Raw genomic sequence first — 11,761 nt, 5'->3', positions numbered from 1 at the left:
GATGTCCATGCATCAGCCATGTTATCCAATCTTCTCGATGTTTCGTATATCAAGATTTTTCCAGGACACGACCCGGAATCTAGCCACGAGGAGGAAATGATTCGCTTCCCCTCTTCACAAATCGCACCTTCACGGCCTTCCGCATTCTCATGGCGATCTCCGTCCTTCTGTCATCTATCGCCGCAAGCGCCTGCTTCTGGGCGTCCTTGAAACTCGCCCCTTTCTCACCAACCAACTCAATAGAGTAATCCTTCAAAAGCACCGCAATGAGAGTACAGAGCTCAACCTGAGCGAACTTCCTCCCAAGGCATCCTCTAAAGCCTGCACTAAAAGCGATGAAAGCTCCCTTAGGTGGGCAGAATATGTCAGCATGGCCGGGAGACTCGTTGGTTGTGTTTGGAGGGGCGATGTAGCCCGGTGGCATGAGCCAGCGAGAGGGCCGGAATTCTTGGGAGTCATCGCCCCAGTAACGATAATTCCGTTGCGTGGAAACGACATCTATCGTAATGTCTGTATTCGGAGGAACGAAAAATGGCTTATCCCGGTAAGTAAGAGTCTGTCCCGCCAAGTTCTCCATGGGAACTTCTTTGGGGATGCCAACGACGGGTGGAAACAGTCTGAGTCCTTCGAGCTAGACTGTCATTAGCCATTGATTCCATACTTTGGATAGGAGACCTGAACAACCTACCACTGTTGCAGATATCATTCTCATCTTAGGGTAGTCTTCTTTATAGACCAAGTCTTCGCCTGATTTCTTCGTGGCCCAAATGCCGTCAATTTCGTCTTGAACGGCTTTCTGAACATTAGGATAAATCGCGAGAAGGATCAGACATGTTTGCAGGGTATTCGCCGAAGTCTCGTGGCCTGCCACGATGAATATGAAGATGTTGCCAATCATCTCGTCAGCATTCAGTGCATGACTTGTATCAGTCGCATTGGCCTTGATGATGTTGTTCAGTAAATCGTTATTACCACTATCTTCACCTGTCGACTTGAACGTGTTTTGGTTCTTATCAATCAACTCTTGCATGTGGCTTTTGAACTCGTCTGAGGACACCTGCATATTTCGCATGGTTTGGAAAGGGCTCTTGCGTAAAACCCAGGCGGGGAAGAATATAATGAACGGAAGATTGTTCATGACAGCATGTACACAGTGCTGGAACGTCATCCCGTGCTTCTTAGTAGTGTCTGTTTTACTTGCTGCGAGACTGGTTTGCGATGTTTCCCAAGGACGAACAGGAGACTCGATAGATTTGATCGGCCCTGATAGAAATCAGTTATTTCGGATCAGACATGTCGAATCGAGGACAGGTGTTCTCCCTCCAGATATCTTAAGAAAACCAGGTCTTGAAACGTAGGCCATCCACACTTACATGGCACATGAAGATTGAAAGCTGCCGAAGATATAACATTGAGTGCCACGGTCATCGACCTATATATAAGTCAGCATACTGAAAGCGGCGAATTCTAAATCTGGCAAGCTTTTTATGGAGATACATGAATAGTGAGGCCCTCCTACCAGTGCATCAAGTCCTCCCCAACCGGACTTGCTTGACGGCCTTCAACGTCGTGTGTGAACGAAGCCAGCATGTCCCTGCCTTGAGTGACTGACTTATCAAAAACTAAGCTAGGTATTCGTCAGCGTCAGATGCCGAGGGAGGAAGAATACATAATTACCCGCTATTCCTCTCGTTGAAGGGAGGACCAGTGATCTTTCGATGCCTTTGCCAATCTGAGCCTTCCACAGTAACAACATTTGGACCGAATACGGCAAGTGTGCGGTAATGCACCACTTTCTTCGAGAAATCTTTCCATCTGTGAACTATCTGGGATATGACATCCGCATCAGCAACATAAAGAGCTTGCCCGCCAGGCCCAACGGTCCAGCTTCAAATTATCAGCACAGCTCAGCCATCCAAAACACGGCGCTCACAAAATTCTTCCATGTTGAGCTTCACAAAATCCTCGATGAATGAGAAATTTCAAGGGAAGGGGCCGGGAGGTAAGGTGTTCGAGACAAGGCTTACAATACATCGGACTTCAATTTGCCTTTTTTGTGCCATGCAAAGTCCTTTTTAACATATGATACCCAATCGCCCCATCCGAAAGGTAAGGTCTCAATAAGAGGAGCGATCCATGGTGATGCAAGCCAGAAGATGACAGAGCCACAATGACTATAAATCTGGACAGAACCTTCAGCATGGTTTTTCATAAGGGCATATTTCGAGGTGCGGCCATAGCTCGCACATCGATTTGAGGAAGCCTTACTGTGACACTTGGGACTGTTGACGTTGCCGCAAAGCGGCGTGCATCATTGAATGTAGTGATATACCAGTTTACGTAACTGATGAGCTTTGACAGGACAAACAAGGCTGGAAGCCCATATAAGAAGAGGGAAGGATAATGAAGCATATGGATTACCGAAGTAGTAACTTTGCGTCGGTCGACGGACAAGGACAAATGAAAAGTGCGAGGGAGGTTCGGTGAAGTTGGAGATGTCAAAAGTTGTAAGTGCTGACGGTGCCAAGCCAAAGTTCAATATGATGTCAAGCCTAATCTAGAAAGCATCGCGAAGGTCAGGGCTTGTTTCAGCAGTTCCTCAGTACATTGTATAACAACCGATGAACAACGTCTGCCCAAATCATATCATCCGAGTGGGTGGAATAGTGTGGATAGGCACGTACATAAGTATAAGGCTTCGGGGCACAGAATGCTCACATTCTGGAGAACTCATCACATCGAGGAATTGGAAAGATAGTCTAGGTAAGAACGCCGATCTCAATGTGTTGGCCTCAGGTAACCCTCCCTGATTGTCAAGGTGCAATACCGTTGTCAAACAATGAAGGTTGACAAAATCATACGATCGGTCGTCTATGGTACAGGGTGGAGCTTCGACCAGAAGTCCAGTTGAGAACAGCGTTTTGAGACGTCTGTTACATATACTGGCCAAACCAGGCTGCACTCAATCTCATTCAGCAGAGATTTTTAATGACTTCCCGTGTTCTGTATAGTTCCTCCAGAATGAAGTCGACTTTAAATTCGTTTTCGCTGATTTGCAATTCGTTCAAACTACTTTGTTTCGAGTTATTCAGATTTCCTGAGCAGAATCAATAGAGTCAAGATCACCTGTAACCTGCGGCGCCGCCACCGCCATCGAATTTTACGGACGGCATGGTTCCAAAAAGCTTATCTCCCACTGGCGTATCTGGAAAATCCTCGCAGGAGATGGATTAACATTACTTAGTGTTCAATGATACTCCGCCGTCCTTTGACCCTATCCACTGCAATCACCATGCAAAGCTGGCAGGAATCAACAACAATGTCGATATGAGTGGCGTTATGAATCAAATCGGAACCTATCATTCAGGATAATTCTGATAGTCCATGCATGCTTAAAGTGTATTCAACAAAACTGAGCCTGCGCGGCAATCCATCTTCTGTCGGCATCCGCATATCAGATCGTCCAAAAGTGGGGTGCCCAACTGCACCACTTAACCCTGACTTGTACTCATACTCACAGATTATCACGCAATTATCAATTGAGGCTCAACTGATACCTTCAACAAGGGTTTGCCGATAGTTTGAGTTCCAAAGAATCCAACTTTGATGCAGCTATCCACAATTTGTGTGATTTCTGCAAATGAAATTCATTTGTTCGAAATACGTCCCGACGATGTGGTTCGTTGAAAGCGGCAGGCGGATCTCTGTTTACGAAGGGGGTTTTTTCGGATATGGGGCAGTTAAACTTCTGGACGGAAGCAGGTAGGCTGCTAGATCCAGGGGCGATCCGCTATTAGATAAATGGTTCTGAATTTTCAACCTTTTTTTATATTTCTTCACTTGTTTTGCTGCATCTTGCTCTGTTTGGAGGTTCAAAGCTAGCAAAAGCCATGGATATCACGAGTTCCAGTCAAGCTCAAGGAATTAACCTTGAGAAGTCAAAGACCGAGGTCAGTGTCTTACAGCCGATCGAGATTGACGGACTTGGACCAATTGTTCAAGATTGGACAGAAGAGGAAGAGCGCAAAGTGAGGCGAAAGTAAGTAAGAGAAATAGATCGTTCCCAAATGGGTCTCTAACATCAAACCCTAGAGTCGACTTCATCCTCATCCCCATCTTGGGACTTGCATTCTTCGCACTTCAGCTCGATCGTGGGAACATCTCGAGTGCCTTGACATCGACACTGACCAAAGACTTGGGAATCAATACCAATCAAGTCAATGTTGGCTCCCAACTACTTTCCGCTGGTATTGTGTTGCTCGAGATTCCATCCAACATTATTCTCCAGAAAGTACGATTTCCGTCCAAACACAACGTCTCGTAGCAGATTCTAAATTGGAAACAGGTCGGACCACGTCCATGGCTTTCAGTCCAGATTCTCGCTTGGGGACTTGTAGCTACCTTCCAGGCTTTCATCTCGAATTATGCCTCATACCTGACTACTCGACTACTTCTGGGTCTTATGGAAGCAGGTTTCATTCCAGGTAACTTGTCCTCATCCCTCCGCTCATCACGTCACTAATGTAGAACTCTTTAAGGCGCTCTCTACTACCTATCCACATGGTACAAGAAAGGTGAAACGAGTCTCAGGGTCACATTTTTCTTCTTCGGTCAAATGTTCGCCAACGCTACAAGCCAGCTTATAGCAGCAGGCCTACTAAGTCTCGAAGGCAAACGTGGTCTTTCTGGGTGGCAATGGCTATTCCTCATCGACGGTCTGATCACCATCCTTATCGCCTTCCTCTTCATCTTGTTCGTCCCTCCCAGCGCCGGAGACGGACACGCTCTGATCACATTGGGCAAATTCAATTACTTCACAGAGCGAGAGTCACACATCATAAAGAACCGCGTTCTTCTCGATGATCCCCAGAAAGCCCGAGGAAAGATCCGTATTTCTGCACATGATCTCATTTCTGTCTTCAAACAGCCAAGAGTCTGGGTACATGTTTTCATTACTATGCTACCTATCTCTGCTGTTCAGGGTCTCGGGACTTATACACCGAGTATTATCAAGAGTCTCGGCTTTGGCACTGTGAAGGCGAATGCAATGTCGAGTGTGGGTATCTACTGCGCAATTGTCTTTGTGGCTATTCTATCATATTTCTGGTAAGTTAGCATCCTCGTCGGCCAGTTCTTAAACTCTTTCTTACCATCATACAGTGATCTGACGGGACAAAGAGGCCCATTCGCACTGATCAGTGCAACGTGGGCTGTGATCACCTACTCCTGCTTGCGAACCGCACCCATTACATCTGGCAAGTGGCACAGATATGGTCTGATCACACTTGCAAACGTCTCATATGCCAGTGTTCAGTAAGTCTTCTCTACATTTCGTACTTATCATTTATTGAACAGAAGACTGACCGAATGAAGCATACTCAACCTCGGCTGGATATCCGTCAACTGTACGACGCCGCAGGAGCGCTCTATCTGCATGGCGTGAGTAGTGCCCTTCCTACCGTCATCTTTGCTCAATCATGCTGACAACTCCATAGCTTAGTGGTCATGGCAGCAAACTGCGCTGGTATCGCCGGGTCTCAAATTTTCCGAACAGAAGACGCACCAAAGTATATTCGCGGCCTCACCGCCATCATTGGCTTGGCTGCTGGTGGATGGGTATTGGTTGTGCTCCAGATGGTGGGTTATTGGTTCAAATCGAAGAAGATCGAGAACAGCGGTGCAAAGAGTTTAGAGAGTGAAAGAGAGCAGGAACGGGATGTTGAGAAGGTGTGAAGATATCGCTAGTTGTAGGCAGTGTTGGGGACATTATTTTGTTGATGTCTGTAAGCGAAATCGACCTGCAGGTCTTCCTGAGGTCCGCTAGAAACCAGAACATGTCCATAATAGGGAAGCAGAATCAAAAATAGACGCCCGCCAACCATGGAAAGCGACACAGAATTTTGCATCGTGTCCAAGTACTTCATTTGCTATTTTAACCTTTCCCCAGGCCAATCAAACGGTTCCCATAATACGCACATCCGACGATCCAGCCAATCCCAATCCTCATATTACATGAATTCATACATTTGCAGAAGAATCAATAGCCTCCTTGTTCCTTTCTGTTATCAGTTTCTCTCTTCGCGCCCTCTCCTGCGTCCTTGATAGCCTGCTCATCACCTCTCATCTTGGCGAAGTGAGCCTTGATATCCTCAGCACTGATTGCCTGTCCACTCTCCGCAAATTGCTGAAAGAAGGGTTTGAGCTTATCCTTGAGATGATTGTACGCCATGACACCCTCGATAGCCCGGACCCGGTCCACGTTCTTGAGTGCGCTCTCACCACGGTCGTAGATACTGCCACTGCCAACTGTGCTACCACCAGCTTCCTCCTCGTTATCGGAGACGGAGGGCTCATATAGCTCTTCTTCGTCAAGAAGTTGTTCGTGTGCTTGGAGAAGAGGAAAGCAGGACGAGCAACGGCAGAGGTGCTCACGGAAATCTTCCTTGAAGAAAAGTGATACCTGGCCTGTTGGTGCTGGTGCGAGAGATTTATATCTGCAAGGCCCATTGCCGTTCTCCGAAGCTGCTGGCTCAGTCAGAGTAGCAAGTTCTGGCTGTACCGGCGCTACGAGCAAGGAATCGCCACTAGCAGCCGGCATATCCTCCTTGTGTCGCTTTGATGCAACTGACTCCTCGTCATCCTCTGCCTTGCGCTTCTTAATTAACGGTAAGTGTGAAGCAACCAGCTCCTCAGTCTTGCCGAGCAATCCGGTCTCCGGAGAAGGTGCTGTACTTCGTCTGAATACTGGTGCTAAAAAGCCAGTCGTGCCAGCATATCGCTTGATCCACGGGTTTGCTTCGACACACTTGTAGCAAATAAAGCCTTCAAAGTCATCTTCGGCGGGAAAACCAGGCGGCAGTGGAGGATCCTCTTCATCGGCTTCCTCCCCCGAGGGCACGACCCCTGTTGGTGCTGCTGATTCTTCGTTATTTGTGGCTTCAGTCTTGGTATCTCCGCTCTTTTCGTCGACCACAGCTTCGGCGACCTCGGTGATGGACTCAAGGAACCCTTCATTGTTTGGCTTCCGACCAGATTCGTCGTCCCAATTTGGACCCAGTCCCACTAAGCACCCTGGATGCCACCAGTCTTCGCCACATCCTCCAGTCTCAGCTGTACCTATACCAAGACATTGGAACATTGTACCCTTCTGCGCATAGGCATCGTAGTCGCATTCGCAACCACAAAACCTATTCCTAAAATTCTGATTATATCTGTTATCAGGCGCAGGCTCCTCCGAATGGACACCTCCCTTTGTGTTGGTCTCTGGATTTACACGAAGAGTGCAGTGTGATGTGGCCGGCAGACGCGTCGTACCGCAATCGCAAACAAAGTCCCTCTTGTTGAAAAGCTCGACCAAAGTGTGTTCGCCATGGCAAGAAATCGAGCAGGAGTAGCAAACACCGGCCGCAGTGTAGGGATCAGTCGGATTTTCTGGAGGTGGATTACACGTCAAGCAAGAGAATATCTGCTGGCGGAGCTTTCCAATTGGTTTTGTACATTTCTCGAATTTCTGGCACTTTCAGCACGCGTAACAATCCATCAGGCGTATTACATACATATGGTAGGGCTTCGCGTGCATCTGCTTCTAGTTGAAGTTGGCTATTGATGAAGCTGCCAGCTGTCAGTATCTTCTTTGAACGCGTGATCGCATAGTGAAACTCACTCAGCCGCGGTTTGGGAGGTTTGGGAGCTGTCTGATTGCTGAGAGAAGCTCTGGGTTCGTGACGGGCCACTCGTTTGGCTGGGCTGTTCAGTGTAGCTTGAGTTTGGGGCTGGTGTAGCGTCCATGGTTTCGAGGCCGATGAAGTATTGACAAAGTGCTGATTGAGTGAGAGTGAAATTATAAAAGGGTACTCAGAAGTGGTGAATGGCAGATTGTCCTTTCAGCCTCCTCAGCTCAGCCTTCTCAAAACCACTTAACGCGAAAATTACGGCTAATCCACTTCGGAACTAGTCAAAACACGCAAGTCGCGTCGAGACGCGAAGCTGGCGCCCACCCTCCTTTCTCACTCAAATTTGAATGTCCATCCCACCTCCAGATATTCAAACCACATCACCCTCAGAACTTTAGTCCTTCACCTTCCGGTCATCACAATACACAAGTGCGGAGACTCGCTATATCATGAGGTACGATAATTAATACTGCTCCCTAGCTTTCACACCAAAACCCTCCCCCTTTTTTTCAACCGTTTCCTAACAATTCTCGACAGTTCCCCCCTGAGACCCAACATGTCTTCTGCAAATCGCGGAGTGACGGGCGGTAGAAATGCTCGCAAGCGTTCAAGAGAGCCTGAAAGCGATGCCTCTGGTATCGGTGCATCGTCTCCCGCTGGAGACATTCGATCCTCTCCTCCTGCGTACCCAATTCAACATGGCGGTGACGATGATGATGACATTGAGGAGGATGTAGCGCTTGATATCGATGACGTGGACGAGATGGCAGAAGACGAAGATGGAATTGACCTCTTTGCCAACAATTTCGAGAACGACTACAAATCGCGCGAAGACGATCGTTACGATGATAGGGATATCGACGACGAAGGCGACTACGACGATATGGATATTGCAACCAGAAGACAGCTCGATTCGCGCTTGAATCGCCGAGATCGCGAACTAGCTCGTCAGCGACGTATGCCAGCAGCGTTCCTCCAGGATGAAGATGATGAAGGTGATCTGGATCTCACTGCTCAGCCTCGGCGACGTCGCCATCACTATGACGAGGAGGAGGACGAGGAAATGCAGGACGACATCATGGAAGAAGAGCTATCTCTTGAGACACTGCAAGACGTAAAAGCATCTAGTTTGGTCGAATGGGTCTCTCAGCAAGCCGTCCAGAGAACCATCAAACGAGAGTTTAAAGCCTTCTTGACAGAGTACACTGACGAGCACGGAGTTTCAGTGTACGGCAGTCGCATTCGAACTTTAGGAGAAATCAACGCAGAATCCCTTGAAGTGTCGTACGACCATCTCTCATCATCCAAGGCTATTCTAGCTTACTTTTTGGCAAATGCTCCCGGGGAGATGCTGAAACTGTTCGATGAGGTAGCCATGGAAGTGACACTTCTTCATTATCCTGACTACGAGCGAATTCATTCTGAGATCCACGTTCGAATTTCAGACTTGCCAGTCCACTACACACTCCGCCAGCTTCGCCAGACTCATTTGAATTGCTTGGTTCGTGTCAGCGGTGTTGTTACTCGGCGAAGTGGAGTTTTCCCGCAGTTGAAATATGTTATGTTCGACTGTGGCAAGTGCGGAACCAGACTCGGACCGTTCCAACAGGAATCCAACGTTGAGGTCAAGATCTCATATTGTCAGAACTGTCAATCTCGCGGGCCTTTCAACCTCAACTCAGAAAAGACAGTTTACCGCAACTACCAAAAGCTGACTCTCCAAGAGTCCCCTGGAACTGTTCCTGCCGGCCGTCTGCCTCGTCACCGTGAGGTTATTCTTCTCTGGGATCTGATTGACAAGGCAAAGCCTGGAGAGGAGATTGAAGTTACTGGCGTTTACCGCAACAACTACGATGCTCAACTCAACAACAAGAACGGCTTCCCTGTTTTTGCCACTATTCTCGAGGCAAACAACGTTGTGAAGTCGCATGATCAGCTTGCAGGTTTCAGACTCACGGAGGAAGACGAGCAAGAAATCAGATCATTGGCCCGCGATCCCCAAATAGTTGACAAGATTATCCATTCCATGGCTCCCAGTATCTATGGTCACACGGACATCAAAACCGCTGTTGCACTCTCACTCTTCGGTGGTGTTGCCAAAGATAGGCAAGGAAAGCATCACATTCGTGGTGATATTAACGTCCTCCTACTTGGTGATCCTGGAACTGCGAAGTCACAGGTTCTCAAGTACGTCGAAAAGACTGCTCATCGTGCTGTCTTTGCCACAGGTCAAGGTGCCAGTGCTGTCGGTTTGACAGCAAGTGTACGAAAGGATCCTCTAACAAGCGAGTGGACATTGGAAGGTGGTGCGTTAGTTCTCGCTGATAGAGGTACCTGCCTTATCGACGAGTTCGACAAGATGAACGATCAAGATCGAACCTCGATTCACGAAGCTATGGAACAACAAACTATTTCCATTTCCAAGGCCGGTATCGTCACTACTTTACAGGCACGTTGTGGTATCATCGCGGCAGCTAATCCTATTGGTGGGCGATACAACTCTACGATTCCATTTTCCCAGAACGTCGAGCTTACAGAGCCCATTCTCTCTCGATTTGACATTCTTTGCGTGGTTCGTGACACTGTCGATCCTACTGAGGACGAGCGACTTGCCAGATTCGTTGTTGGATCCCATGGCCGCTCTCACCCAAGCTCTCAGGCCTCAGAGAGTCAAATGGATGTTGAGCAAGACTCTGGAGCCGCAAACGGAGGCGAGCCAAAGCAAGAAGGTGAAATCCCACAAGAGCTTCTCCGAAAGTTCATTCTTTACGCCAGGGAGAGATGCAGCCCTAAGCTGTACAATATCGATGAAGAGAAGGTGTCGAAGCTGTTTGCCGATATGAGAAGAGAATCCTTGGCAACTGGTGCCTATCCAATCACTGTAAGATACTCCAGTGTGAGTTCCACAATCACAACTGACTTGTCTAGATCCGTCATCTCGAAGCTATCATGAGAATCAGTGAAGCGTTCTGCCGCATGCGTCTCTCAGACTATGTTTCCTCTCAGGATGTTGATCGCGCTATTGCTGTCACGATTGACTCTTTCGTTGGAAGCCAGAAGGTCAGCTGTAAGAAGGCTCTCGCTCGTGCATTTGCCAAGTATACACTTGCTCGACCTGGTGCAGGAAAAAAGACTGGTGCTGGAAGAAATTTGGAGCGTGCTAGAGCGCCTACTGCTGCAATGGCTTAGACGGTTCATGTTGGTTTATGGAGTTATGGATACCTGGATTTTATGTGGATTATGAGGATTGCACCGAACACAGCTGCTATGAAGTAATGAGCGGATCAGGTTTGGAGGATGGATTGTAATTTACAGATGTTTTGTGTTCCTGCATCAAGATATTTTCCTCGTGTATCTCTTTCTGATTTTGTTTCTATTCTGAATGCCCAAAGCAAAGTAGCTTTCGCTCCAGATACTATGCTATGGGATATCTACAAGTGAACCATATTCAGGCTCAACGCTGTCCTGCATGCTTTGTCCTCTTTCCAATGCCCCCTGCAATCTTCCTCTGGCCTGTCTCCACAAATGGATCCCTCATCGTCAATCACGTTTCTTTCCCCATTTAACTACGGCAAAATCACGGCTCCACAAACGCGCAAATTTTCAATGCTCCATCCAGATAACGAAATAAACAGATTTCACCAACAACACGTGGACACACGCCGGTTTAGCTCAGGGGTAGAGCGCATCACTTGTATTACAAGGACATGATGAGGTCGCTAGTTCGAATCTGGTAATCGGTAAAACCCTTTTTTTTGACGTTTTGATTCAAATTACTGCTCTACTGAAGTTCAACTCCGGAGCCGTGCATACTTTTTCTTTAGGGGATGGAGGCCACGGTCCCTTGGCTGGGAATTCTCACGGAAATCACGAACTGCTCTCTTTGAGTGAATTAGGGAGTGGCACTAGAAGTATCAAGTGAGACACGAGTTTAAGATCATTCTGGGGTATCATTCGGCACACTGACAAACTAGGTCGGAACATATACTCGAAGCCGCTGGGTCATTTAAAAAGTCAAAATCAACCCATCCAAATCCGAATGCAGTTCCACATACGCTCGCAGGAGTATCCAACTCAATTCTGTCTCG

The 11,761-nt window shown here is 47.8% G+C and overlaps 5 protein-coding genes and 1 non-coding gene across 6 annotated transcripts; 4 read left to right on the top strand and 2 right to left on the bottom strand.

Annotated features, from left to right (window-relative positions):
* Window positions 1–79: 79 nt before the first annotated feature.
* Window positions 80–2,412, bottom strand: ONS95_003263 (uncharacterized protein; the record flags this gene model as incomplete). Its single annotated transcript, XM_058496564.1, has 7 exons — window positions 80–631; window positions 689–1,263; window positions 1,374–1,432; window positions 1,520–1,627; window positions 1,678–1,887; window positions 2,028–2,182; window positions 2,269–2,412. 7 exons carry the CDS (start codon window positions 2,410–2,412, stop codon window positions 80–82), a joined length of 1,803 nt encoding a protein of 600 aa, XP_058353816.1.
* A 1,478-nt stretch (window positions 2,413–3,890) lies between these two features.
* ONS95_003262 (uncharacterized protein) lies at window positions 3,891–5,317 on the top strand (the record flags this gene model as incomplete). The annotated part of the gene is made up of 5 exons (XM_058496563.1): window positions 3,891–4,039; window positions 4,093–4,291; window positions 4,346–4,484; window positions 4,539–5,106; window positions 5,161–5,317. 5 exons carry the CDS (start codon window positions 3,891–3,893, stop codon window positions 5,315–5,317), a joined length of 1,212 nt encoding a protein of 403 aa, XP_058353815.1.
* Window positions 5,318–5,505: 188 nt separating this feature from the next.
* ONS95_003261 (uncharacterized protein) lies at window positions 5,506–5,733 on the top strand (the record flags this gene model as incomplete). Its single annotated transcript, XM_058496562.1, has 1 exon — window positions 5,506–5,733. The coding sequence occupies one exon, from the start codon at window positions 5,506–5,508 to the stop codon at window positions 5,731–5,733; it is 228 nt and encodes a 75-aa protein (XP_058353814.1).
* Window positions 5,734–6,037: 304 nt separating this feature from the next.
* ONS95_003260 (uncharacterized protein) lies at window positions 6,038–7,849 on the bottom strand (the record flags this gene model as incomplete). Its single annotated transcript, XM_058496561.1, has 3 exons — window positions 7,664–7,849; window positions 7,557–7,611; window positions 6,038–7,510 (listed from the first exon to the last, which is right to left on the bottom strand). Exons 1-3 carry the CDS (start codon window positions 7,786–7,788, stop codon window positions 6,038–6,040), a joined length of 1,653 nt encoding a protein of 550 aa, XP_058353813.1. The 5' UTR covers window positions 7,789–7,849.
* Window positions 7,850–8,019: 170 nt separating this feature from the next.
* MCM2_1 (MCM DNA helicase complex subunit) lies at window positions 8,020–11,003 on the top strand. Its single transcript, XM_058496560.1, has 3 exons — window positions 8,020–8,127; window positions 8,211–10,554; window positions 10,602–11,003. The coding sequence occupies exons 1-3, from the start codon at window positions 8,123–8,125 to the stop codon at window positions 10,860–10,862; spliced, it is 2,610 nt and encodes an 869-aa protein (XP_058353812.1). The 5' UTR covers window positions 8,020–8,122; the 3' UTR covers window positions 10,863–11,003.
* A 331-nt stretch (window positions 11,004–11,334) lies between these two features.
* On the top strand, window positions 11,335–11,416 carry ONS95_003258. Its single transcript has one exon. It is a non-coding gene; the product is annotated as a tRNA-Thr (tRNA).
* The last annotated feature ends 345 nt before the right edge of the window (window positions 11,417–11,761 follow it).

The sequence above is a fragment of the Cadophora gregata genome, assembly GCF_030347475.1.
Source record: "Cadophora gregata isolate MNR1 chromosome Unknown scaffold_12, whole genome shotgun sequence".
Taxonomy (NCBI): domain Eukaryota; kingdom Fungi; phylum Ascomycota; class Leotiomycetes; order Helotiales; family Ploettnerulaceae; genus Cadophora; species Cadophora gregata.
Note: the sequence above shows the minus strand (reverse complement) of the source record. Positions and strands in the feature narration are given on the sequence as shown.